The sequence below is a fragment of the Astatotilapia calliptera genome, chromosome 15 (genome assembly GCF_964374335.1).
Source record: "Astatotilapia calliptera chromosome 15, fAstCal68.1, whole genome shotgun sequence".
NCBI classification, from domain to species: Eukaryota; Metazoa; Chordata; class Actinopteri; order Cichliformes; family Cichlidae; genus Astatotilapia; species Astatotilapia calliptera.
The window spans coordinates 35,501,122-35,528,619 of NC_137436.1; the positions used below are offsets into that span (position 1 = coordinate 35,501,122).

Consider the following 27,498-nt stretch of genomic DNA (forward strand, 5'->3'; position numbering starts at 1 on the left):
TAATGTTCCTGTATGTGGGAGTGTACAAAATAATAATAAACAAACAAAAAAACAACAATAGTTCCTTTTTTAAAGCATGATTCACCTTTAATAAAGAATGCACATAAAGCTACACATGTGTACATTCCCCTTTGACTACAGCAATTTCCTGTATATTGCACTTTAATGATGTAATGTGCTGTTACTGGTACAGGTAAGAACAAGACAAAGACACACTAAGGCAGACAGTTGATAGTTTAAAAAAAATAATAAAAATTTAAAAAGAAAAGAAAAAAAATGAGGAGGCTTCTCACCATCACACGGCCAGTTCCTGGAAAAAACAAAACAAAACAAAAACAGGAAGTTTGTCTCTTTGCACACACACACAAAAAAACCTGGTATAATCTGAGATTATACACTCACACATTTGCTGAGAAATCTTAGAAAGACTGAGGAATTTACTGAGGTTAAAATTGGATATATACAAGCAAGAAAACCCTCAGGAAAAAGGGGTAAGGAACCATAACACTTCACTTTGCATGGCTCGATGAACCTTGGACCATCTGCCTGCAGTATAAGTCTCAATTAAATAATAACCTTAATACTTGATACATGATTTTAGCCTACAGTGACAATGACATCTAGCCATGGTTATTTAGAAGAACACGTGTGCGAATGAGGTGATAACTGGATCGGGAACAGACTGACAGATGCTCGTTCACCCTGCTACAAATGCAAAGTGAAGTAGTTCCTTGACAAATAAGATTTTTTTAGAGTTGATTCTTGTGCATTTCTGACTTTAACACTAAAAATAATCCTCATTCACCAATTCAACATCCATTTTTTAAACCTACAACAGCCTTCATAATATGCATTTGTAGATATAAAGTGCAAAACTAGTAAGAATAGGACGTGAATAACATGAGCATGTTCTCTGTATAAATTGTACTTTGAGGATTTGTGCAAAAATGTTGCTTGTCACATTTTAACAGACAATTACAGTCAGAAAATTTAAATGTCACTGTTGTTTAAGGACAAACCTTTTATGGTAAGCAAGCTGCTTTACATAAAGAGAGCAGCAACAGTGTCAACAGACACACATGCACACACATTAAGTATTGATGTAGCTGCCATAAGAGGTCCATACTGGTTTGTTATGTTGTCTGAGTCATTAGCAAGAACTGAAACAAATGAGGGCAGTAGTAGTTTGAAAAGGAGGGAAAAAAAGACTAACATGGAATAACTAATAAAAATTCACAGTTTAAACACATACAATACTCGTTTGTGTGCCATCATTGATACGAGGTTTGCTGATTAGTAAATAGACTTTAAAACACTAACGGTTGTTAAATAATTACAACATAGCACAAAAAAATAAATTAAATAAAAAACCAATGTACAATCAAGCTGTCCAACATTATAAAGGTTGAGTTTAAATGTTGTCACTGGAAAAATTGTAGCATACTCTAAATGATAATTATGTCTAGAGACATTTGTGCTGTGTGTAACTGAAGCCCTTGATCAATAAAACTTGGGGTAGTTAGTGCTACTATTACCGTTTACGCTTCGTTAAAGTATCCGCTCTTCTATTTTCCAAATGGTACAAATGTTTGAAAAAAAAATCCTTTTCAGTTTATGTATTAAACACATCTCAGACAACTACAAGTGTAATTTATAACTTTAGTTCATAAATTCAGAATAACTCAAAATAAAGACCCTTCATGTGGAATAAATATGAACGAACCCTCTGAAGCTACAGAGTAATACCCAAATAACAGTACTGTGGCTTTTTAGGTCAATTTCTTCATATGAACATATAAACACGCACACACACTCACGCACACAAAACGATCACACCTTGTGTTGACTCAACAGTCGGCAGAAAGAGCACATGGAATAAATCTTCACAGTCGTAGGTCTTCTGCTTAGCGCTGTGTGATATTTTGTGGAAGTATAATTGGTGTGCAAGCAATCCCAGCAAAGGATTCTGGAAAATGCAAATCCCTCTCCCACTCATCTGTCTCTGTGTTGTACACCTGAACGATACTTGTGACATTGTTCAGGTGCCAGTTGTAACCTCCGACGATGTAAATCTTCCCGTCTAGAAGGCAGCAGCCCGCTTCAGACTGGCCGGCCCTCATAGGACTGGCTGTGGTCCACTGGTCGTTCTCTGGGATGTAATACTCGACTGCTAGCACATCAAAACAACGGTCAACATGGTCCATGCGGCCGCCCAGGGCGTATACCCGATCCCTGGTGCTGATCATGGTGTGCAGCACTCTGGGTTCATTCATGGGAGCTCTGAAGTCCCATTGGTCTGTCGCCGGATCGTAGCAGTGAAGAGTTTTCTTGTCATCCAATGAGACGCCGTATCCTCCTGAGATATACAGCTTCTCTTGACAGGAAGTCCCCGCATGACCCCAAATCCGGCGTTTTAATGGTTCCACATATGACCACTCATTCTTCTTTGGGCAGTAACACTCTACAGATGACAGGCTGCCAGATCGATTGCGCCCTCCAGTGGCGTACAGCAGTCCATTCAGCACATTTAGCTGAAACTGGATACGAGCCTCCTGCATGAGTGGAATGCGCAGCCATTGGTTCAGATGTGGATCGTAGCGGAAACAGCTGTCCACCGCCCCCTCGCCACTACGATACTGTAAGTGCTGTCCGCCGACGACGTAGACAAAGTTGTCTAGTACGGCAACACAAGCATGGCTGCACCCCGTCTCCATCTCCGTAAGCTCTTTGAACTGACGGGATGCGACATCTGGAAGATAGTACACCTTTGTGGTGACTGTGCGATCGTTGTCGGTGTAGGGCGTCCCACCAAAGGTGATGAGTGACATGACGTCAGAGCGAATGAGTGTCCGTGAGGACTGCATTTCATGCTGTCGGAAGGGAAGGATCTGGTAATTGAAGGCCTCGAGGAGATACTGGCGACACTGAACATCCTCCACCATGATGTCCACTCTCTGAATGCTGTCCACCAACTCTGAAGAGCGCATGAGGGGGAACCGCACGTGGCAGAGGACGCTGCTGGCTTGAGCCCGGCGAGACTCGTCGTACTGGAGCCACCTGATGGCGGCGTGGAAGAGGTCGATCTCACTGCAGTTCTTCAGTTTGTTGCTTTGAAGGAAGAAGGTGAGGCGCTCCATGGGAATGTGCAGGAAATCATCCTCCTCTGCAATCTGGAGGAAGTGGCAAAAGGTGAAGGCATCCACCGACTCCTTCAAGGAGGACAAGCTGAACGTGGTGGCCATCTGGCCGATGTGCAGGCAGGTCTCAACGCTCATCGCTGACTTGAGGAACTCCTCGCAGAGCTCCACGACAGGAACCATTTGGAGGAAGACAGCAGCTCCGAGGACATCCTGAATGCAGTCCAAGTCTAAAGTGACTTCTGCACTGTAGGCAAAGTCGATGATGTGTTTCAGCCCACGGGCAGACAAACCCTTCAGCTCAATGGTATCTTGGTTCGACTCCCTCATGCCTCCCGTGAACATAGCTCTGAAACACAAGGACGTGTAAGTAAACTACGTGATATTTTACGGTCCCTTGGAATTCAAAACTGCATACATTTACTTTACTGTTGAATGGCAATGGAATCAGAGTCATTGCTCTACGTAAAATAAAATGAATAAATAAATTAAAAAAGGCCCTTTTTTTCTTGAGTTGTTCATTGTTTCAGGTCTGGTGCAGATGAACCAAAAACTAGTGTGCAAAGCAGTAAGCTTACCTTTTCCTGCATTTTTATGTTATTGTACAATTATCTAAATATTAAAATGTTTTAATATGTTTTAAAACTTTCTCAATTTCTGCTTCTCTAATATACGATATCGTTATATCATTTGGCAAATATGAATTCACTGACATACAGGAGACTGAGAATGTATTTTTACATTACCGAGATGTGTATTTAACTTTAAATGGATGTAACTGTTTTTTTCCCTCCATTCCAGCTAAAAGCTTCCAGTTATGAATGCAAATTAGGCAGTGTGAAGTTTCATGCCTTAGACTAACCTGAAGTAATCACTACAGGCGGCCAGCACTGCTTTATGGACCTGGAAGCGCTCCTCGTTGATGGCCAGCACGACGTCAAGTAGCTGGCCCTGAGCCCGTAACACAGACAAGCCCTGAAGGAGGGTGGAACTGTGGCTCGGGGCTGAGAAAGTACAGCGAAGGGTGCTATTCTTGTTTGCCATACTGTAAAGAGAAAAAGGCCTCAAGTCACTCAAGTGATTGTTCCTTTTTTCACATCTCCCCTGATCTTAGTTTCTGTACTCAGCTTAATTTTTCAGTTACTAAAAGCTATTACCGCCTTTTCAAACATGCTGCATAGTCCAAGAGATCAATAAGTTGCGTCTGGTGAAAGCATTGCTGTGATGAAAATTTAATCTAATCTGCTAGAGTCGGCCAGGGAGAAATGCATTCTGTTCGGTGTCTTTGCATTAGCGAGAATGTGTCTGTACACTGGAGTCATGGTGAGGGGAAGAGATAGTGCTGTGCACTTTACTGCTAGACATAAAAAACTGAAATCTATCTGCCACAATTACAGTGGCTTACTGAGAGCAAGTAAGTATATCTGGTGGACACACCATCATAGGTACATGAAAAAGCATCACTTTGTCAGCACTCAAGGAAAAGGAAGTTCTCCCTGACATCACTGCAAACACATTTATTCAAAGTACATATATAACCTCAGACGAGCGACAAGCTTACATACGTTTTTGCTTGCACTTTTCCCCCCTGATATGCTTCATTTAACAAGATTCAAAAATGGCATCCAAGCACAGCAAGAAGGTTAAAAATGACCAAATGGGGCTAAATGGGAACGATAGGAGTTTTTCAAATCCAACAATTATCCTATATTAAGTCAAAAAATTAAAATTGAGTCAAAGACAAGTGATGAGGTTCAACCTGACAACCAGCTCAACAACCCCACCCCTCCATTAGAGTGGACACAATGATCCAGGCCTTCTCTTCCAACATCAGTGTTTTGTTCAGAAATCAGTTTTCTTGCCCTAATAGGAGAAATTATAATCACCCTGGTGTAAATAAAATCTGTTCAATCCTAAAAAAGTAATTGAGAACTGAGAACTGTGTGTATAAAAATAACCAGTCTTGCAATTTTCATACCCCAGTATTGATCTCGAATATCAAGTGATGCTGATATGATCAAAAAGATTCGTTCCTCTGACTCTCACCTTTATTTTGTCAAAAGCTAACAAATACAATGTAGCCCAAATAGACATTTTCTTGCTTTGGAGGTTGTATTAGCTCATCTCACAAGAGCCAACAAAATAATTTAGAGAATGCAAACGCTGCTGGTTGGTACTGGTAAAAAAATAAAACGGCAAAAAAGTGCAGGTCTGGAATAAACAGCTTAAAACAGTGCGAGGATCCCTGCAGTAGTTGTATGACTGATCCTGTGTATGTGCATGGGAAAATTAATTCCTGACAAATTTCCTATTTGTTTGTAGAAAAGCTCGAGTACCTGGGTATCTGCTGAGCAAATAATATTCATCTCTGTCTGTGCATGTCAAAATAAAAGGAAAACAAAGTGGAAACTGCGCACATGCGCGCACACAAAACAGGTGAAGGGAAGAAAACGGAGAGTCTTCTTTTATATATCTGGACTAACGTGGTTGTTTGCCCGCGTAAAATAATAAAAAATGCAAACGTGTTCCATTTGGCTTTGGCAGTGTTACTCTTAATACTTAATGATGGCGTGTCCTACGGTTATCACGTTGACGTAATTAAGTGCACCTGCATGTCTCCAGTGGGGAAACCTCCTCATTAAAATAAACGAAATGCTTACGGTCTGCATTATGTTTTTGTTTTGTTTTTTTAAATATCAGAATTTTTAAAAACATGCCTAATCTGATTTTGAAGAAGATATTTGAGCCATAACAAAACAGAAACAGACTTTCCACGGATGTGCTCGCAGTTTTGTGGTGACATTTAAAGCAAACTAGCATCGCTTCAAAGTTGTGACCTATTTATTAGTCTATCATAAAAATTATTAATAAAACTGTTAAAATATAGCAGGTTGTGTTACGGTTGTCTAGCCTCCATTCTGAACTTCTTTTTTCTTTGCTGTATCGATAAAAAGGAGCAGGTAGTCTTGGTGCCTGGAGGCCCGGACACCGCCTCGGTGTTTCCTTGATTTACGCCGCGGCGCTTCGAACCGTTCTGACGGACTCGGATCGAGCTCGAGTCCCGGAGCCGTGGGAACTCCCATCAGGGAAACACCGGACACCCAAGACAACACCGTGGACTCCCCACGCCCTCACCCACCTGTTCTGCGTATCTTTTGGAGCAAATTCCCCACCATCTGACTCCGCCATCTTCTAGCACATAGCAACACGCATAGGGCATTTTCAGCAGAGTTAACAGGATGCCAATGGCACGACTGGCCCGGTCATGGCTTCACAAGTCTGAATAAAGTCGATTGTTCCAGGATGGATGGTAAACAGCTGCCTGTCTGTAGTCCTGTGCCGAACACGGTGGTGACCTCACCTACCGGCTGCTTGCTGTACCTCCTTCCTTTGTGCCGACCACTAGAGGGCGCCACAGTCACGTGCACAGGTGTTTCAGTTGAGATGTCCCGTGTGAAGCATTGATCCTATAGGAGACAAAATTAGATTGTAACAGTAAATATCCATAAAATGTGTCTGTCATTCTATTCATACGGTAGGCCTGTATTAAAGTAGCACTTCTTGGTTGCCAGTTAAGTCTATATGTGTAAAATGTTGCGAATATTAAAAAAAAGTATCAATTGCAAAGCCTGTATGTAAACAATACAATAGTATATGAGCTGGGGCCTCCTTTATCAGATTTTTCTGTGCAGTAAATGTGATAGGACTGGAATGCAGAGAGACCAGTTCTGCACACAGACTGTGCTAATATGTAGAGAATGTGGTTTGACATTGTTGAGTTGAAATGAATGAGGCTTTCCAGTGAAAAAGTCTAGCTCATTAAAATGATGTCAAAGCAAAAGACTGTAACTTGTCTAAGACCATATGAAACTAATTCAAGTCATTTTTATTTATATAGCGCCAAATCACACCACAAGGCACTTTATATGATAAGGTAAAGACCCTACAATAATACAGAGAAAACCTGAACTTTCAGAAAGCAAGGCAGCAGTGGGAAAGAAAAACTCCCTTTCAACAGGAAGAAACATCCAGCGTAACCAGGCTCAGAACATCTTTGCTCATGCAGTCATCAGAGTTTGAGTCTGTGTGTGTGTGAATGTTAGACAAGGTGCTTAAACACTTTTTTCTATCTAAAATTCAAATGTGTTCTCTGGAGTGACGAATCACAATTCACCATCTGGCAATCCGATGGATGAGTCTGGGTTTGGCAAGGAGAACTGTACCAAGTGTAAAGTTTGGTGGAGGGGGGGATTATGGTGTACAGTTGTCTTTCACGAGGTGGGCTCAGCTCCTTAGTTCCAGTGAGAAGAACTCTTAATACTTCAGCATACCAAGACATTTTTACACCAAGCTTGTGGGAACAGTTTGGGCATGGCCCCTTCTGGATTAGAACATGACTGTGCACGAGCGCACAAAGCAAGGTCCATAAAGATGTAGAAGAACTCAATTGGCCTGCACAGAGTCCTGACCTCAACCTGAGAGAACGCAGCCTGGTCATCCAGCATCAGTCTGACCTCACAAATGTGTTTCTGGAAGAATGGTCCAAAAATTCCCATAAATACTCCTAAACCTTGTGGAAAACCTTCCCAGAAGAGCTGAAGATGTTATATCTGCAAAGGTTGGGCTAACATCATATTAAACCCTATAGACTAACAATGGCATGTCACTCAAGTCCATATGTGTGTGAAAGCAGAGGAGTGAATGCTTGTGTGCACAAGAACAAGTGCAGAGGTATTGGATGCCTGACGTCACCAAAGCAAAAACTGACTGAACCTGCAACATCAAATGTAAGAATAGTTGTGTTGATAAAAACTGAAACTTCAGTTAAACTATGAGCATGACTGTACTTTATTTATACATACACTATGGTATCCTGTGATAGTATTTTAACCACAGGCATTGCTTATCAGATGGCTTTTTTTCTTACCACAGAGATTAAAATCTTCTGCTCTGACCAGACGATTTTAATCTCTGTGGTAAGAAATGAACACACAACAGAACAGAGTGATCATCTTGCTTCTTTTATTCTTAAAATCTGAAGTAGGAAAATCCTTTCTTCTTCCAGTTCTGGGAATGCAAATTGCAGCAGGGTGGGAAACGCAAGTAGGTTGTCATCACTTTTTGAGAATTAAACAGGACACGCTCTACTCTGAACAATGTAACTTTCGATCTGAATGCCACAGAAGTCTCTTTAGTAATGAGTAATGTGGTTTTTGATGAGCTGCCTTTTTTAAGGTCACTGGGTTTTCTTTTTTGCGACCACTTCCTGTCATACCATTACCTCTCAACAGGCTCACATTTGTACTGCTCAGCGATCATAAACACAGCTTCTCTGTCTTTCCTGTTACATTACACTGGCCAACATGAGTTGTTTTTGTTTTATTTTCTTGTCATTGCAAAAACATACTGCAAAAAGTGAATTAACTTTTGCTTTGAATAATAATAATACAAATCTGCTTTCTTTCACAGCAAGTGTATGATGGATAATTAAAGTCAGCACTTAAAGCAAATTGCAACTGACTGAATTATCCTTTGGTAGCTTGTGTCTGACAGTTTCACGTTGTTGCCTCAAGATAACGGCAATGAACTAAAACCACTGAGGCAAATTTGCTTTTTAGAAAGTTTGAAAAAGTCAAACAAGTATTAACAAAGATTTCTTTATTCCACAAATAAAAACAAACAAACATTTATTGACACTGTAAAGTGATAAAGTATGAGAATGTTTAACCCTCCTTCTTTCATGTACTGGCCTCCTTACAGTGGGGGGCACTAATTATTTGACCCCTTGCTGAATTTGCACATGTCGTCCCTTACAAAGAAAATAATTAAAGTCTCTCATTTCTATGGAAGTTTCATTTTAGTGTAGAAAGGTGAAAAAAAAACACATTACATGAACGTTATAAATTCATTTGTACGTCATTGAGTGAAGTAAGTATTTGATACTGTGACGGAGGTGTGGTCCCTGGCTTAGCTGCAGGGGAGGAGTGGTGCAGTGAGCTCAACGGGGCGGTGCTGGGGAGGCAGGTGAGAGCACAGCTGGTGGCTTTTGGACTGATGACAGTCTTTTTCCCTTTTTAGTGAGGTGGAAGACCAGAGAGGAGGGTTGGAAAAGCTGAGACCAGTGCTGACCAGACTGTGGGTTGTTGCATAAAACCCTAAATAAACTTGTGAGCATAACCAGTGTGTGTGGAGTGCATTCTACAGATACCCTATAACCTAGCCAGAATTCTGACTCCCATGGATTGATTAATTGATTCAATGACAGTAAATCAATCAAGTACAGATACTCCTGATCTCAACTCACTATGTGTATAAACCACACCCAAAGAGCCTTCAGAGGACGTCAGAGACAAGTGTGGGAAATCGAGGAAATAAAATATAAAATGACCATCAATCACCCTTGATCTGGATCCGTGCAAGAGGTTGTCTCGTGGGGTGAGGATGATCAGGAGAAAGGTGACGAATTGGCCCAAAACTACACAGGAAGAGCTTGTTAACCATCAATGCACTACACCACAATGGATTGAAATCTTACAATGCCTGCAAGTTCCCCCTTCTTAAGAAGGCACATGTACATGCCTGTTTTAAAGTTAATATCTGTGAACATCTAAATGATTCAGAGGAGGCCTGGCAGAAAGTGCAGTGCTCACATGAAACTAAAGAGAAATGCTGAGTATGACTCAAATATCACCATCCCGACAGTGAAGCACGGAGGCTGAAACATTATGCTTTGGTGCTGTTTTTCTGCTAAGGGTGCAGGACGGCTTCAGGTCATTAAGGGACCAATGGGCAGGGCCATATACCATAAAATCTTGGATGAGGACCTCCTTCCCTCTGACAAAACACTGAAGATTGGTCATGGATGGGTCTTCCAGCATGGCACCGACCCAAAACATACTGCCAGAGAAGTGGCTAAAGAAGGAGCATATTAAGGTCAGGAAGTGTCCTAGCCGGTCTCCAGACCTGAGTGGAAGGAGCTGAGGCGTCTGTGCCAAGAGGCAGCAAAAAGACCTAAAGCATTTAGAGAGTGTCCATAAAGAGGAGTGGGCCAAAACCTTTCCTGGGATGTGTCTAAACCTAAGAAAAGTTTTAGCGCTGTGCTTCCCAACAAGGGTTTCTTCACTAAGTACTAAGTTATGATTGAATACCTATTTCACTCAGTTGCATACAAAATGAAAGTACCATAAAAATGTCTTTGCAAAGTAAGCAAACTTAAACATTCACAGTGGATCAAATAATCATTTCCCCTACTGTATGTCAATGAACAAACAAGATAGTCCGTTAATGTCAAATAAAAAAAAACAGCAAAATACTTTTGCTGATTAATATATTATTGCTAAGATCCTTCATTCGGTCAGCAAGTGCTTAGGTTCTTTTGTGCTGTGATGCTGAAAAGTCTTTAGTTAAATCCATTTAAGGTAATTCTGTCTTCATGTCAAACACCAAGCCGTTCTTGTATATCAGCATGGCAAGCTCATTGTCCACTTGCTCAAGGTCCGTAATTTCTCCTTTGGAATTCCTCTGCTCCTCATCTGTAGAGCCGGGGCTCGAACAGTCGTCGCTGCATTCTTCCAAGGTACTCCTGTCGTGGTCTACGTCCTCATCAGTCCCATCGTCCCACTCGTCCCTGAGAACGCGGACATCTTCTGCTTCCTCTGAGACAGACTTTCCCTCTGGATAAAGTTTGAGCAGCGTCAGCTCATCGTGCACCTCCTCTTTCTTCTCTAGGATTTCCTGTTTTATCACATTATCAGAGAACAGATTTAGTAAGTATTTGTAATTACATGGGATAAAAGGTTTTATCAGTTGTAGATATGAAAATGTGGGTTAAAGCTCATTGAAAATATTCTGTGGTCAGACAAATTAAAATTTAAAACTCTTTTTGGAAAACATCGAAGCGGTGTCCTAAAAAAGGAGGGGGACCAGTGTGCACATCTGATAAAAGGACCATCAGTGTTGAAAGGTACGTACAGGTTTTATACATACACACCCTTTGTGTACTGTTTTCACTGACGCAATGAGTTGAGCTCATTTTTGTCTCAGTTGCTTATGTTTTGTCTTTTTCAATAGGGCACATGTCACATTCGGCAAAAATAAATTGACATTGGTCAAAACAGTGGTCCACCCATCACTGGTCATGGTACTGTGGCTGCATACTTCTCTTGCACGCAGTCGACAGTTCTGCTTTTTGGTCAAATGAAAAGTCTGTGGTTCTGCCACATTGGCTTTCAATAGATCGGTCAGAGTATTTGCTGGAAAAATATTTGGCCAAAGCATCCAGTCATTTCAGCAATGCCCACTTAGCAACCACAGACATTCAACTTTCCATCATTTGCAGTTTTACTTCTTGTTACTGTTTCCCAGACATAGTGCTTTGAGTTCTGCCCTCATAGTTATGTTTTTGACCTAGATGATCTTTTTTCTCATGCGTTTTGAGAACTTTACATGCAGTTTACCAAACTCCACATGGACTGTCTCATGCCTTTTATTCAAGAATGGCCTCCGTCCCTATGATTTCAAACTTATTCCATTTAGCAGTTACAAAGGTCAGTGGGGAATCGATTTTATAGTCTAGATCTTGAGAGCATAATATCTCATCACAGTCAGGTCTGCAGTTTCCTGGACCTCTTTGCTTGTTCTTTGTTTAAACTTCAGTAAATTATATATACAGGTGCTTGCCTTTCCAATGTATGTGCAATGATTTTCTTGGCCTGAGAACACTGTGATCAATATTAACCTCCTAAGACCCAGACTCTTCCACGGCATGCATTTTTAATTTCTCTTTGATATTTGGGGTGATTGGGACCTGATGAATGTAAAAACAAAGAATTACCAGATTTATTTATTTTTTTACCTATTTTTTGTTTCTAAGAAAAATGAGAGCCACATATGAGGATATTCGTTTAAAATTTCAATAGAACAGTAGCAGTATGATGTCCTCATAAGCGGATATCAGGCCCTTGAGACTTTTGGTCTAAATAACCCAAAATGTGATGTCCACATATGTGGATGCCGGGTCCTAGGAGGTTAAAGGCTAATTAAAGCAAACTGGATGCATCGAGCAACAATTTGGAGCAGACTTCAGAAACATGAAAAGTTCAGCCCGGCCTCACAAGAGAAAACAACAATAGCTTTTTAAGCAGGTCAAAACCTGCTGTGGTCATGTAAATGAGAACAGCTGCCTTCACAGTACCTGGGGTGGTTTGGACTAGTCATGCTGGTAACTGAGAAAACAGAAGAGGAACTTGTTGCACTTGAGAGAAATCTGCCTCAGGGCTTTCTGACAGAAAGTCCAACCAAACAGTAAAGAAAAAAGAAAACAATGAAAAATAGAAGTCAGTGAATGATGGTCCCATGGAGTGAAAGCCCCCAGACTAATAGACAGTCTATGCTAACTGGTAACACCAGTTACCAGTCTATGCTAACTGGTAACACCGTTGTTAATGGAAGCACGTGGGAAAAAATTAAACTCCAAATGCTACACTGTGTGCTTTGGTGTCATTTTGGTTTTTATCATGCATAAATTTGAGAATCTGAGAAGGAAAAGAGTTGAAACTGCAGTAAAAACTAAAAATAATGACACGTTCTGCAGAAAAACTTGGAAAGTTGCATCCTGTTTTCACTTCTTCTGTTTCTATTACAAAACTGAAGCGGGAACCATCGTTTTGGAGACTACAGCATGCAAAGCGTCCCATAAACGTGAGTATAAAATGGACCAACACATCAACCATAATGCATGGAACATTTTTGTGCATTGGTGTTGCACAGAGCTTTACAGACACCCGTCTACATGTGCTGTGCAGTGGGGAGTAAGTGTGCTTGTCTTTGTGCTTTTGCTGTTACATTTGCTTCGCCTCTCCCATGAAGAGCACAGAAGTATTAACTGATATATTTCTTTGCCGAGTACTGAAAACAATGAAAGCTCTCCAGTGCTTCGAGTGCTGCGGGAGAGTAGAAAAGCACTATATTAAAATCAGTCCATATCCTTCTTCTCATCTTCTTCTTATCTTTTTAAATTTCTAATTTTTTTCCATGCTTGTTGTGAAATCAAAATTTCTTTCCTGTTCAAGCCCAGCTTTAAGCTAGTTTGCATTGCACCTACATGTAGTTGGGCTACACGCTTTTGGCTTTTGAGGGTTGCATGCAAGCATGCCTGCTTTGGTTACTTTGGTCTTTCACTGTGTAGCCAAAGTCCTGTGCATGATGGACACACTGTAGGACTGTAAGTCCTGCACAAGGCTCACCATGAGTTCAGTACTATTATACTTTTACAACTCCACTTGACCGAAGGGCCCCTGCACTGTATTTTAATGTCTACATGGACAGAGTCTCATGCTCACCATCTGATGATGATACCTGCATCAAGTGGACCTTCACAAGTGTGTAAATTTGGAAACCATTCATCCATTTTCTTCACTGCAGCAGACTGTCACAGCATTCAGTTCACTGCAGACGCTGCAGAAATCTATCTACCAGTGTCCCCTCTCCCCTCATGAACAATACCACAAGATACTTAAATTTCTCCCCTTGTGGCAGAAACTCATTCCTAACCCAGAGTGGACCCTTTTCCAGCTGCAGCGGCTTAGCCAAGGAGTGTCACTGTGAATTCTCATCCCAGTTGCTTCACACTCAGCCTCAAACAATCCCAGTGTGAGTGAGAGGACATACCTGATTAAACCATAACAAACCACATCATCTGCAAAGAGCAGAGAAGATATCCCGAGACCACCAAAACAAACACCCTTAACCTCCCCATAAACAGAATCAGTGACATCTGGAGATGCAGACCGACCTCTCACAGTGATTATACAGGGACTGATACCCCATACTCCGACGGACCTCAAAGTGCGCAGTTGAATGCCTTCTCATTAAGATTGCAGGACAAACTCTCACACACACTCAAATATCCCTGAGAGGATGATATTTCAGTAATCAGGGATCAAAAAAGCCAAGCTCTCCACCTCCAATCCACAGAACCACCAAAACGCCAACCAATTAGCAAAACTGTTTAAACCCCCAAATTTCTTTGACTATAACTACCTAAATAACCACACTGGGAACGAACATCAAATCCTTAACAGCTGCAAATCCAAGCAATGGCCTTTTACCTGAGTCTTTGATTGATGGGGGATGAAATCTGTAATAACAGGCTTTGGCACAGGAGGAAAAATCTTGACTTTGATCCTAAAGATGAAAAAAAAACAGATAAACAAGAACTTCATGAGAAACTTTTACTTTCTTAGACAATTAAGAGACACGTCTGATGATCAGAAGTTACATTGACAGTGGCTGCTGACCATGTTTCACTTGTCTTTCACAAGTACTAAACAAACATACTGTATGCATATTGTAGTCTGCAGGTTTGTTTTTAAAATGGGAAAAAAAGTTTACTTACTTCTTCAAGACAACGGTGCACGTTGTTGAGAATAAAAAGAAGACAAACAGCAAGCCGAAACTCAACCACACTAATACGGGGAGGAGAGGAGAAAATTAGTAATTCTGCTAGACCATATCTGAGTTTTACAAAAAAATTAGCTCCAAGGTTTGAACTAATATAATGAGTTCATTCTTTGAAATATAAAGTTTGAACTCAACTTTATACCACAGCTCTGTGAAAAACTGTTTCACTTTATTACTTCTTAAGATATTCATGTTCAAGCGTGGAGCGTGAATATCTTGAAGGTAGCAATGACAATTTTTCAAAAACTATATATTGAAACGTATTTGATAAATGAAGCTAAAATCTCACAGCAATCATTACATATGGTAAGTTTGTACCATAAAATATTTATGCAAATCAAAGCTGGTTAGAGTTCCTAAGGAAAAAACCTTGCTAACATATATTAGCTTTACTAAAAACAAATTATTTTAACGTGAGAGTTTGCTCTGATACCATTCATTGGTTTTCCTGGCTTGGTGTTGATGATTGCTGTGGCTTCAGGCCCTTCTCCCACTTGTGTCACCCCAGCTAGGGTGATGTTATATTTGCTTCCAGCTTTCAAGTTTTCCAGGTGGTATCTAGTCTCTGAAGCTGGTATGTTGTCGCACGCTAACAGCCCCCCCCCCCCAAAAAAAAGCAGGGAAAAAAAAGACAAACAATTTCGTTATTACAGTTTGGAAATTTATGTTTCTCAATGTCAGTTAGTGTTTCCTTTTGCAGAACTTAGAAGCAGTTAGAGTTCAAAGAAGTGATTTTCACACCTTCGGGCTCATCCTGTGAACTGATTTTTACCCAGCACAGGCGGTAATGTGTCAGGAAGCCTTGCTGGTATGCAAGAGGAATCGCTTTCCAGGACAGGTCAGCAGAAATGTCTGTTTCGTCAAATGTGGCGACCTCCTGAGGTTCCTTCAGTGGTACTAAAATTTAAAAAAAGAATTAAAATAATAATCCTTTTGCAGAAGGAAACAAAATGTATTGTGCTCAGTGATTTTGATTTGCACTCGATGAGTGTGTGGTGCACGTCGTTTTTTTTGTTCAGCTTAATGTTAACTGCCTAGAGAACTGGTCTAAACTTGGATTCAGTAATATATCGTAATTAGCATGTTAGCTTCTCACTTTAGCAAATCTTGGGAACTAAATTTTACGCATGCTAACTGGCCCACAACTCACAATTAATATGTACTTGAGCAGGTAAAGGGCACTACGGTACTTAAAGTAGCAGAACCTAGTCCAGACCAACTGAAACACCCACAGATCACAACACTGGCCCCACAGGTTGGTGCATCATTACATTTTATTACCTAATCGCCCATCAGACCACATGACCTTTACTTCAATCTTTCTCCTGCAAACTAAAGCACTGTCTCACTAATAAGTGGTTTTCTTAAGATTGCACAGCTGTTTAGTACACCTCCCTTTACCCCATTTACACTGTGTGTTAATGTTCTTACTTTCACTGCTAATCTTAGCCTTGTGTTCTACTGTTGATTGTTTATGATTTAAAGTGATATCTGATCACAGTCATCACGATAGTTTACCTTTGCTAGCTAAAACATATTAATCATTGCAGTAATTATTCTACTGAAAGGCTTTTACCTATTTGCTTAATTAAATCAGTCAATTCAATACTTAAGTGATGCTGTTGTTCAAACTGACCAAGGTCTGTATCTGCTGCCGTAATTATGATGGCTAGGAGCTGAGAGCTTGCTGAAGGTTGCAAAATTTGAGAAGAGTCCAACTTTTCAATTTTGCAATGTGAACACAAAACAATCAAAAGCCCCCTCCCTCTAAATACCTTTTCTACCCACAGCGATATAGAAAATGTATTATTATTAGTGATAATTCCTGGCGATGATGGGTGATTCCCTTTGCTTTTGAACTACGTGTCTCTGTTCTTCTTTAATCCCTAGTGTGAATAAAAATGTATCTTCCCCTCTGTTTTTGAGTACTGCACCTTGAAAGAGTTTACAGCCCAAACAACACCTGAATTCTCTACAAACGTGAGATCTTAGAAAGCCTCACTATCTGGGGCATCTCTGACGAAATGCTATATGCATGGTTTGTTGGCATTGCAGCTGAAGGTGCAGCTGCCTTGACAGGCTGATAGAGAAGAGCAGCCATTGAGTCTTTCACTGCATCAACCAGAATAATTAAAAACATTCATGTCACTGTCAAACACATTACGGAGTTGAGATATTTTTACATAGTCATTGACTCTCAGTCTCCAAAAGTTTGCAGATTATCTCAGTAAAGTGAGCGGGGTCATCTCCCTGCCTATCCTGAGGTTTGTGGGTAATCTTTTAGTTTGCAGTCTGTCTTCAAAGAAGACTGAATCTACTGCAGCACAATATTTATTCATGCTTTTATGCTGAGAGCTTTTTGTGCTGTTGCATTTGATGCATGACTTCATTATTTCATATTAAATACTGAGATTAAATAGCAAATAGCGTTAAGATTGAAAAAAAAAAAAGGATTTAATTGTGGTATTAATGTTGTGTTTGAATAAATCACCGACGCCTGAAGAGGTCATTTTGAGCTGGAGAATGACGGGCGTATTCATTTAATGAAAACGTTTTATCATTCTTACAAGTCGTGCCCATCTAACGGCCACCTGGGGGCTTTCTGTGTGCCGTTTGCATGCTCACACTGTGTGGGTACTTAGGCGTGCGTTAGGTTAACTAGTGTGTAATCGGTGCAAACTGATTGTCTGTTTCTTGGTCCAGCGATATACTGGCGACCTGAGTAGGGTGTACCCTGCGCCCAGCCCTAACAACCCTCAACTGGCTAAAAAAATAAACTGATGGATGAATGAATGGAAAAATATTGCAATATTTTTGCTGTTCACTGATGTTTAAGGTCGGACATGTGTAGCTGAAAACAAGCTGTGTTTTTCACAAATCCTGCCGTGACTGAGTAATTTTATTCATGAATCCCCCTTTCAGCAGTCATCTTTGAATATTTTTTTCTTTCTGAGATGTTTATCTTTTTGTCAGTATTGGTTTGACCATTTTATCTCACCACATGACAGAGAAATATCACACAGTAAAAAATGTGCCAGCCGGCCTCGCTCTCCCCTTTAGTTAATCTATACGTGCATGCATGTGCTCTTTAATGTGGTTGACTTGTTGCAGTCCTCCTAGCTGGTAGGGAAAGTCTGTAGAAACCTTGCACATGTATGCTTTCATGAAAGCACTTACCACCTTCTTTTTGATAAAAGAAGCACATTTTAACTGTCTGTGGTCTCCCATGTTGACATCTGTGTTCAAAGTAGAGGTAACGGATGTAGTCCTTCAGGTCTGTAACAGAAACACAAAGGCTGCTTTGGTCTACGGTGTTTTTAATGCCATCATTTTGAAAACAAGGTGGCATAAACATAGATGAATGAGAGTAAAATCTTAATCGTTTCATGAACAAAGGGAACAAACTTAAACATACTTAATAGACAACTTACTCTTTTTAACTTCTTTTTTCTTCTTTTTACCCATCTTTCCTGTTAAGGTTATCACATTTTTTGGCACTGGACTTGCATCTTGAAGCTCGTACCACTCAAGACAAGTTCTCCTGTTTATTTCTTCATCTGCCAAAGTTTTGTTGCAAGCTGCCAGAGAGAAATTCAGCTTTGTGGTCTACTTGAACATAAATATACACAATATTGATATCTATGCATTTTACACGCCTACCTTCTAAATCTGATGCAGGTTCAGCTGGTACTTGCAGGATTGCCGGAGGAGACACGCTCACATCATTTCTGGCAATAACAGAGATGTTGGCAGCCGAGTACGACACAAATGTGTAAATAGTATGGTCGTTGTGATATACGGTCTTGGTGCAAATACACTGCGAAGAATTCGATGTCACATTTCTCACTGCTGCTCCTACTGGCATTGGCTGAAGAACAAGATGGCGCTTTGTTGAGACAAATGCAGCTTGACCGACTAGACAAGAAAATACTGTATTCAACTGTTTCAACACTGTCCAGGGAGTAGTGGATGAAAATGTAAAAAAAATGGTAGAAACTGATGGATGAAGTGCCGTTTACAGCCAAGTATTTTCACAAATTCAGTTCCATCCACCGCTCCTGCTCTTTTTGGGGCAATCGTGGCTCAAGAGTTGGGAGTTCGCCTTGTAATCGGAAGGTTGCCGGTTCGAGCCCCGGCTTGGACAGCTTTGGTCATTGTGTCCTTAGGCGAGACACTTCACCCGATGCCTACTGGTGGTGCCAGTGTCCGGCAGCCTCGCCTCTGTCAGTGCATCAGTGGTTACAATGTAGCTTGCCATCACATGTGTGTGAATGGGTGAATGACTGGGCGTGTAAAGCGCTTTGGGGTCCATAGGGACTAGTAAAGCGCTATATAAATACAGACCATTTATCGTGAGTTGACTTACCATCCACGTTAGTGTCACCTTTCGAGTGCCATTGAAATGTGTTATTGTCATGGTAACATTAGGCTCATGTACAAGTTCTGTAATGAAAACAAAAAAGACTTTTTTGAGATGCATGAATTTACCATCCTATAAGAAGAATGCTAGAGTGGACTGAACAGGGCAGAAGTTACTTGGCATCATTATGACACAATTTTAAAAAAGAAAGCTATGAGACAGATGGCCTCACATTCCTGACTACAGTACGTTGGTATACACGGAAGTTTATGGTTGACTCAATGAGTGCAAGACGGCAAGGCCCTGTGGTTTCTGAACAAGCCCAAATCATCGCCCTCCCACCGCCGTGCTCGACAGTTGATGTGTTGTTTTTGGTTTTCACCATATGTGTTGCTGTGCATTAGAGGCAAACATCTGTGCCATGCTGTCTGTACTTCTGGTACTCCAGAAGTCTTGTGGTTTGTGATGCAACTTGATGCAACTTTCAAAACCCAAGTTGTGCTGCCCTGTTTTTTTTGAACCTGTAGAAGATGCTTACTGTAGCTGCCTCCACCAGTGTATGAATGTGAGAGTGAATGAATAGTGGCATTGTAAAGCGCTTTGGGTGCCTTGAAAAGCGCTATATAAATCCAATCTATTATTATTATTATTATTATTATTATTATTATTATTATTACTCCTGGTAGCACTTCAAAACAAGCCATACTTGTCTAGTCTTTTTCTACTTGTACTGTCAGGGACTTTAACATTTAATATGCTGACTGAGGGCTATGTTTTTTGACGATTTCTGGGACGTTCACTGGGAAGACTGTGGCAAACACTGGCTGTTGATCTGAGATTACATTTACCAACTTTTGTTTTTTTAGACCTGTTAAGGTCAGAATGATTATTTTTATATCCTGAAACCATCAATTTGAAAGAGGATGTAGTTTTTTTTTCTCCATGCGATAAAAGGCAAACATTTCAATTGCATCCTGTGCAGCATCATTAGATTGTAGTGTAAATATGCATTTCATTCACATTGAGATTCACATTTTCTTTTAAAATCATCACTTCGGTTGTGTATATAACACTAGCTCACCTGCAGGAACCACAACCTGAGACCAGGCACTCCACAGTGGTTTCTTGACCATAGTGGATCGGTGTCTGATCTGAACCTGGTACGCTGAACTCTTCCGAAGGTTTACAACAAAGACCTGGTCTGTTCAGATTGAAGAAAAAGAGAGTTTAGCTCATTCAACTAAGTTTCACTTGGCTAAATGTTGTCCAGAAATACTTGTCGCTGTGCTCATAAATGCATTACTTTGTCCTTAAACAGATGACTGTCTCTGTGGGGGATTTTTAGGGTCTAGGAGGGCTTCACACACACACTAACAGGTGTTACAAAGGTAAACAAATGCCTCACTTGCAATCTTCAGACATTTTAACTCCTATAAGACATATTTGTACTCACGCTGATCTTTATTGTTGTTAATGGTGGTACTTATTATTCTCTGTAACAGCAAATGAAATTAGGTTAAATAATGATTTGTTTAAAAAAGGCCAAAAATTTACATCTGGTGACAAAACACTGACTCACTTTTCCCCACGGTTCTGTGGGGTGCTCGTCTCGTCTGAACCAAACTTCTGCTACAGCTGGATACTTCTCTGTAGCTATCCAGCTCAAGCTGAGGTTGTTTTTCAACCAGGATGCTGAAATATTTTGTGGTGCTTCATATTTTACTGTTGAATGAAAGCGAAACTTTGCTTAATACACATTTCAACTGCAAAGCAAGATTAAAATGTGGGCTGTGTCAGTTTGGTGAATCAAAATGGATAATCGTGTAATTAAAAAAAGGGTGTCCATTACCTATGTCCTGGAGTATGACAGACGTCTTTGGTGATTTGCATGTGGAGTTTCCTATGTGAGCTTCCACCCAAATCATAACGCTGCGCGACTGAATGAGTTGTTCCTCAACAACATTATGGAAAGTTTCCTTAATGTTCCCAAATTTTGTCTCACTACATAGAAAAACATAAAAGCATTACTGCCCCGGGAGCAGCGGAGAAAGAAACACTTAAACTCAGCATTAAACTCGTGAGTACATTAACCCTTTCTCGTCCAGTTTCACTCGTTTGTTTTCCATTGTCTGTTTTCATAGCTTCTTATTTTAGAAAGTACACCTCTTTACATTCTTGCTTGAACTTAAATGATATGATTGACACCTGTATCACCTGTATCTCTCAGGTAAATATGACTTTAATAGTCAGTTCATTGAGGTTTGCAGGCATGTTTATGCGCAGCTCTCTTAAGGTCCCTGAGGTTAGGTCATTGACTGGGTCATTGAAAACCCTTAACTCCCTTCAGTCATTCTGTTGGAGATCTGCTGCTGTGCTTGAGATCATTGTCCTGTCGCATGACACAGTTCAGCCAGGCTTTAGCTGTCAGACAGATGGCCTCACATTTGACCAGAGATGGGCAGTTACAAGTAATGCGTTACTGTAATCTGATTACTTTTTTCAAGAAACAAGTAAGTAAGGGATTACTATTGCAAAAAATTAATTCGATTACTGTTACTTTCCTGTAAGCACACTGCATTACTAAAATGTGATTTTGTTTGTGAGAGTGTCTCATGACACTGACGTACGAGTGTGCGACATCTGTGGTAGATTAACAATGGATAATATGGAGTGCGCGAAAGAGAACGACCATGCGCCGTTTAAAACTTGGAAGTATGACGTGACTTTGAGTTTGATTCTGTAAAAAGTGACAAAAACATTAGCGTCTGCTGTACACTCTGCATGGGAAGAAAACTCCTTCCCATGCAGCATAAAAACCCTAACTTCAAATCTGAACAAGCACCTAGCACGCTGTCATTGGAATGTGAAATTCCCAGAGAAACCCCCGGTATTCTGGGAATCCATCCTACCTCAAAAACCATCCTACTGGTTGTTTCTGTGCGTGTGCTGCGCATGCGCACAATACAAAATTAAGTGGCAAGCCGTCTTATCTTTGTGAGTATGAGCTACAAGTATACTTGGAGGGGTGAAATTAAGTGCCAAACCGTCTCGCCTTTATGAATATGAGCTAGAAGCATACTCTGATTGGTAGTTAATTTATGTGGCAAACCGTCCTACATACTTAAATTTTTGCTGGAATTATTGTGTGACAGCAGAAATGTGCATATACTATGTACGGTAGGACGGTTTGCCAAAGTAAGATGTTTTGTCAGAAAACCGGATCCCTCCACTGACACGACTGCTGCAGCACCAAATGTCCACCGGCCCCACTCCTGCTAAAACAGGTGAAAATAGATTTAGGAGTGACATGACTCAGTGCCCATGACTTTTTGATTTTATTTAATTTTTGCTGTGTTTTACTTGCATCTTTACTTGTAAACACAAAAAATGATTTTATTTTATATGATGGAATATGCAGAAAATAGGTTTAAATGTTAAAGAATTTATTCAAGTCAAAGACTGTTGCATATAATTTAATTTTTGCTTGATTCAATGTGCATAAAGTTAAAAGATTAAAACTAATAAAACGAGTTCTAAAAAGAGACTTTTTCATTTGATTCAATTTTATATGATGGATTATGCAGAAAAAATAGAATTGGGCTTAAGTGTCTATTGCTTTATTGTGTATTCAGGTTGTGTATCATGTTGTTTAAAAGTAATTAAGTAATAAAGTAACTAATTACTTTTAAAAATAAGTAATCAGTGAAGTAATAGGATTACTTTCTTGGAGAAGTAATCAGTAATTGGTAACTAATTACTATTTTCACATAACTTGACCAACACTGCACTTGACTCTAGGATACTTTGGTAAACCGAGGAGTTTGTGGTCAATTGCCAGGTGTCCAGGCCCTATGGCTGCAAAACAAGTGCAAGTCATCATCAGTCCTGCACTGGGCTCTACAGCTCGTTTGGTTTTCAGGTGGCACATTATGACCAAACAACTCTACTTTGGTGTGGTCTGTCCAAAGAACATGGTCACAGAAGTCTTGTGGTTTGTTGCAGCTTTGAAAGCCTAAGCTTTGCTGAACCTGGTACGCTAAACCCTTCCGAAGAGCCACAACAATGACCTGGTCTGTTCAAAATGAAAGAGTGTTTAGTACGTGGCTAAATATTGTGTGTTCGTTACTGTGTAAAGTATCTCTGATCATCAGACATTTTTTGTTGCTGTGCTCATTAATGCGTTATTTTGTTCTTAAACAGTTGACTAGGTCTCGACAGTCTCTGTGGGGGATTTTTAGGGTCATGGACAGCTTTAAACAGGTGGTACACATTATAAGTTATAAGCTTCCATAAGTAAATGCCTCACTTGCAATCATCTTCACACATTTTAACTTCTAGTTTCAGAACAAACGATAATTTAGCTCACCTGGTGACCTGGTCACCCTGGTGACCCTTCCAAACAAGCGACACCTGCATACATTTCTAACGCGGGACAACTTGTGTGCAGTTTCTCAAAGCATTGCATGGACTGACCTTGGAGGGAATTTGTTGGGACGTTCACGCCTAAAAGACTAGTGTGTATCAATACCACTAGATCACCAAAATGCTGAAATGTTGGATTTTGCAGAGGTGCTCGCACATGCTAATGATCAGTTAATCGAGGGCATTTATTATAGGGTACTAGCTACCCTCTTATTTCCAATGGAAGCAGAAAGTATTTGGTATTTAACAGGACTGTGAAAACCTTCTCTTTCACATGACAGTATCCCCTCTCTATGCTAATCCTGAAATCTGGTATTCTTCCAGTTTCAAAGCCATTCATCAGGTTTTTCTCTTTTTCATAACTCTGATCATGAAAAGACTTAATCGGTCATGTAGGCTCTCCTTCCATTTTAGTAGAAGTAACTGTTCTTGAAGATCTATCAATATGTAGTTTGGCAGTGCAGTTTCACTCATGATGACAGAACAATGCAGACACACAAAATTTCCTATGTTGCAAAAGTGCTTTTGTGCATTTTTTTTTCTAATCTGAGGCGTAAAATAAAAGTTGCATAATACTTCTATTCCTCTCACATCCGCACACTTGCTTGTTCTGAGGTGAATGCAAATGGGAGCGCAAACTGTGCTACTAACGTTAAACGTCTCAGCTGCCAGCAGTGCACACCTCTTTGTTTTTTTGGTTGCAAGAGTGAAGGCATGAGTCTCCCAGGGTAACTGTTTTTCATTGTTGCTGTTGCAGTTTGCGCATGATGCACAGAAGCCAAGCAATGCACTGCAAGTATTTAAGTCACTAATAAAGTGTCAATGGAAAATTGTACTTAAGTAGTCAGTATAAGCTTTTAATGATATAAGTTTACATGTGATAGAATACTGCATGATGACCTTTTTATGACTTAGACTGTTGTCGACTACAAGACTTGTTTTGCTTTATAAATTCTTTCCCACAGCGATAATAGCTGAACAAGCAATTTCACTGGAGAGCTGGACACTTTTATCTGCGCTCCCTAACAAGAAGAGGGGCCGCGTCCTTCAGAATCACACACACATACACTTGCATACGCACATACTTTCCTCTGTCTATGAGCAGACATATTCACTGTTGTATTATTTTTGTATATAAATAAAGACAAGTGCAAGAACAGAGCGCACATCACAGGGCCCCCACTCTGGTGTGAGCACTCTGTGACCACCCTTGCAAGTAAAAACTGCAGCGTGTGTCTTTCTACTCTCTGACTCTCAGCTGAAGACGTGTTTTTTAGAATAAATCTCTTGACATAAAGTAAAATGTAAAAACTGAATACAGGTGTTTCTAATGTTTGCAGTCATGAAAACACCAGCTAACAGTGTGTAAACACAGGCTGTCAGACTTAAAATGACAGAATAAGTTTACTATATTTAAAATGCGCTCATCATAAAATAGAAGCTGAATCTGTGACCTTAAATTGTTTTCTCTGGGCTTCGCTGTTGTGGAAATAAAAAATGAAAAACAAAGAGGACATAGCACTGACATGACCTCATTTGCTTTATTTTGATTACATGTTATGAAAGCTGCCCTACATAGCTGACCTAAACTGTTTGAAGGAGTACAGCCTCTCAGATCATAAATTCATTTTGTTCCAGTGTCATGTGAAAATCTCACGATTTCTGGGCTGGCTGAAACCCTCACGGTTTCTCACATTCTAACATAACACCTCTGGCTTGCAGCACAGTCGCAGGTGTTGCAGAGTGGTATCAAGATCCCACCTATCCCCTGGCTTTCACTATGAAACATCAAACGACCCAACCAGTTGTTCACTGTAAGAAGCTGGATGTCCAGAAAGCAAATGTCAGAAATATACAAGATTGTGGCAACTTCATGGGCCCATTTTTAAAAGAATGTCACACAAAGGTTTACAGTTTATGTGTAGAATCAAGTATTTTTCACAGACTGAACATCTTTATGGACACATCAGTAACAAAGAGCTGAAACTGAGCAATACTCACTTAAAGTAAAGCTCAAACGTCATGTCGCTTTGAGTCGTGTTCATGCTCCACTCGCACGTGTAAACAGTAGCTTCAGCTTTTCGTCTGAAGCACTGAGGACTCGAGGGAGCCTCGCATGCAAAACCTAAGAAGAAACATATTTGAAAATGATGTAAACTGATGTCATCGGGTGGACCTTTGATTTGTCTGGGTTATCTTTGCCACGTTACCCCACACATCACTTTAGAGAAAACAGCTTCAAATGTCCCATTTCAAGCTGGAATTTTCTTGTACTATTTACATTTTTTTTGAAATACACCTGTAAGTGAACACTTTCTTTCACTCTTCTCACTGTTTTGTTGTCCTACATCTAACGTCTAAATCATTATTTGTCACTTTACCTCACCTTTACAAGTGCAAAATTCACACTTACATTCTATTTGAATGAGTTAATTGGTCAAATACATTTTAAACCTAAAAGCCAACACTTCAGAAACGCTGCACACTGCGGATGTGAACTGCAAAGTGTGGAAACCACACACTGCTGATAAGATAACCAAAATTTTGTGGCTGATGTTTTTACTAAATTGTGCTATCACTTTCATGCATGTAATTAGCATTCTTGAAGGTGATTTGATATAATCAGAATGAAGTTAATCTCAAATCCAAAGCACAAAGCCACTTAAATGAAGGTAAACTTTTTAAGGTCATCAAAGAAGAAAGGTTTTCATAGTTGTATCTACCTTTGCTGAGAGTCGTGAGGAACATAAACATAACGTATCCATGTAGTGAGCTCCTGTTCTTAAAAAGTTCCATGAGGTATCGTGGAAAGTCTAGAAAGGTGATCGTTCTACAGTTTGCGAGAGTCCATGTAGATAACCTGCCTTCACTTGTATTTCTCCGAAATGTCACAGAATGTCTCGGCTTGTTTCACTTCATATGAAGAGCAACAAAACCACAAGCGTCAGGGGTGGGGGAAGGTTGTGCTCGTCACAATGGCAGTCATACACAAAATACTGTATACTGTATGACTCACTGAAATCATTTGTTGATTTTTACATTTTTTATTTTCCTGCCACCGTTTTCTGCTGTCTCCAGACTGCACATCAAAGAAAAACTAGTGGAAAGTCTAGAAACTAGAGCAACTGATTCACCACACCTACATTCAGTGTCTTGAATCAGGTGAGAGGGAACCTTTCTGAATTTTACGTGTGAGGTCTAAACCCACGTCGACGTGTAGAAGTGTGCAGTCATTAAAACCTCCTTATATCTAACGCTATCTAACCTCCCTGCTGTGTGTCTGTGTTTGTGTGTGTGTGAGACTTTTGAATCTTTAAAAACAAGCTCCAGACAAACAACTTCCTGTCTGTTTCCTAAAAATAGTGCAGGCTTTTGCACAGGTGTAAACGGTGCATCTATTTTATTTGAAAAAGCAAAATAAATTTGATAAAGACTGAAAGATTTCCTTTGAAAGGAGCGTGTGACACCATCACCTTAACTGCACATGTATGTGCGTTAATAATAAAATTAAAATGTAAAGTTTCACTTTGTGAATCGTGTAGTTGCACCTATACTGTAACAGTATAAGAAGCTGAATCGTTTCATTTACAGTCAGCAAAGCAACAGATTTCCACTCAAATTAAAAATATCATACGGTAAAGTCCAAGGATTAGAAATATGTCTATAAATAAAGATTTAATAATAATATTAAAGATTGGTGAAGACGATGACATACTGAGTGATATAAAGAGAAGCTCTGTGGGTTGCAGGGTCCTGCATTTTTTCCTGTGAGAAATAATCTGGAAATTCCAGATTATATGATTCCAATCTGGACAAATTTTAACCATTTCAGCAGTAAGACTCTATAGTAATACACTCTCTCATATGTATGGTATATAATAACGTACATTAAGCTTGTGTTGTCCTGCATAATTGTTTTATTTTCACACAACTCCTCCCCATCTTATATCCTCATTACTTTAACTGTTTCCCATTTATCCAGTTTCATAACGAGTTCACTTTCATTTTGAAATGGTGATTCACGGTCACACGTACAGCACCGTGGAAATAATTTGCCCCCTTCTTGTCACGCTTCCATGTTTCAGATCATCAAAGAAATGTTAATATTAGACAAAGATA

The 27,498-nt window shown here is 40.1% G+C and overlaps 2 protein-coding genes across 3 annotated transcripts; both read right to left on the bottom strand.

The window, feature by feature from the left end:
* Positions 1 to 1,786: 1,786 nt before the first annotated feature.
* Positions 1,787 to 6,487, bottom strand: klhl26 (kelch-like family member 26). Of its 2 annotated transcripts, XM_026194384.2 has the most exons (3): positions 6,277 to 6,468; positions 4,000 to 4,182; positions 1,787 to 3,486 (listed from the first exon to the last, which is right to left on the bottom strand). In XM_026194384.2, exons 1-3 carry the CDS (start codon positions 6,324 to 6,326, stop codon positions 1,905 to 1,907), a joined length of 1,815 nt encoding a protein of 604 aa, XP_026050169.1. In that variant the 5' UTR covers positions 6,327 to 6,468; the 3' UTR covers positions 1,787 to 1,904. The 2 variants fall into 2 exon arrangements, with proteins under 2 accessions (XP_026050169.1, XP_026050170.1); XM_026194385.2 differs by lacking the exon at positions 4,000 to 4,182 and having other exon boundaries at positions 6,277 to 6,487.
* Positions 6,488 to 8,778: 2,291 nt separating this feature from the next.
* il12rb1 (interleukin 12 receptor subunit beta 1) lies at positions 8,779 to 26,272 on the bottom strand. Its single transcript, XM_026194386.2, has 15 exons — positions 26,103 to 26,272; positions 25,381 to 25,504; positions 20,807 to 20,958; positions 20,537 to 20,679; positions 20,411 to 20,450; positions 20,039 to 20,158; positions 18,964 to 19,040; positions 18,258 to 18,465; positions 18,029 to 18,175; positions 17,775 to 17,873; positions 15,339 to 15,494; positions 15,031 to 15,186; positions 14,533 to 14,602; positions 14,246 to 14,321; positions 8,779 to 10,871 (listed from the first exon to the last, which is right to left on the bottom strand). Exons 1-15 carry the CDS (start codon positions 26,173 to 26,175, stop codon positions 10,551 to 10,553), a joined length of 1,962 nt encoding a protein of 653 aa, XP_026050171.2. The 5' UTR covers positions 26,176 to 26,272; the 3' UTR covers positions 8,779 to 10,550.
* Positions 26,273 to 27,498: the final 1,226 nt, after the last annotated feature.

What these genes read in the sequence shown, in the direction of transcription:
- klhl26 (XM_026194384.2), bottom strand. Translation starts at nt 6,326, where the DNA reads ATGGCGGAGTCAGATGGTGGGGAATTTGCTCCAAAAGATACGCAGAAC. An exon ending in CCAAAAGATACGCAGAACAG is followed by an intron (nt 4,183 to 6,276) that starts GTGGGTGAGGGC and finishes TTCTCTTTACAG; the next exon opens with TATGGCAAACAAGAATAGCA. An exon ending in GCCTGTAGTGATTACTTCAG is followed by an intron (nt 3,487 to 3,999) that starts GTTAGTCTAAGG and finishes CTTGTGTTTCAG; the next exon opens with AGCTATGTTCACGGGAGGCA.
- il12rb1 (XM_026194386.2), bottom strand. Translation starts at nt 26,175, where the DNA reads ATGGAACTTTTTAAGAACAGGAGCTCACTACATGGATACGTTATGTTT. An exon ending in ACCTGCATCAGATTTAGAAG is followed by an intron (nt 18,176 to 18,257) that starts GTAGGCGTGTAA and finishes TCTCTCTGGCAG; the next exon opens with CTTGCAACAAAACTTTGGCA. An exon ending in CCCATCAATCAAAGACTCAG is followed by an intron (nt 10,872 to 14,245) that starts GTAAAAGGCCAT and finishes GTGATAAAACAG; the next exon opens with GAAATCCTAGAGAAGAAAGA.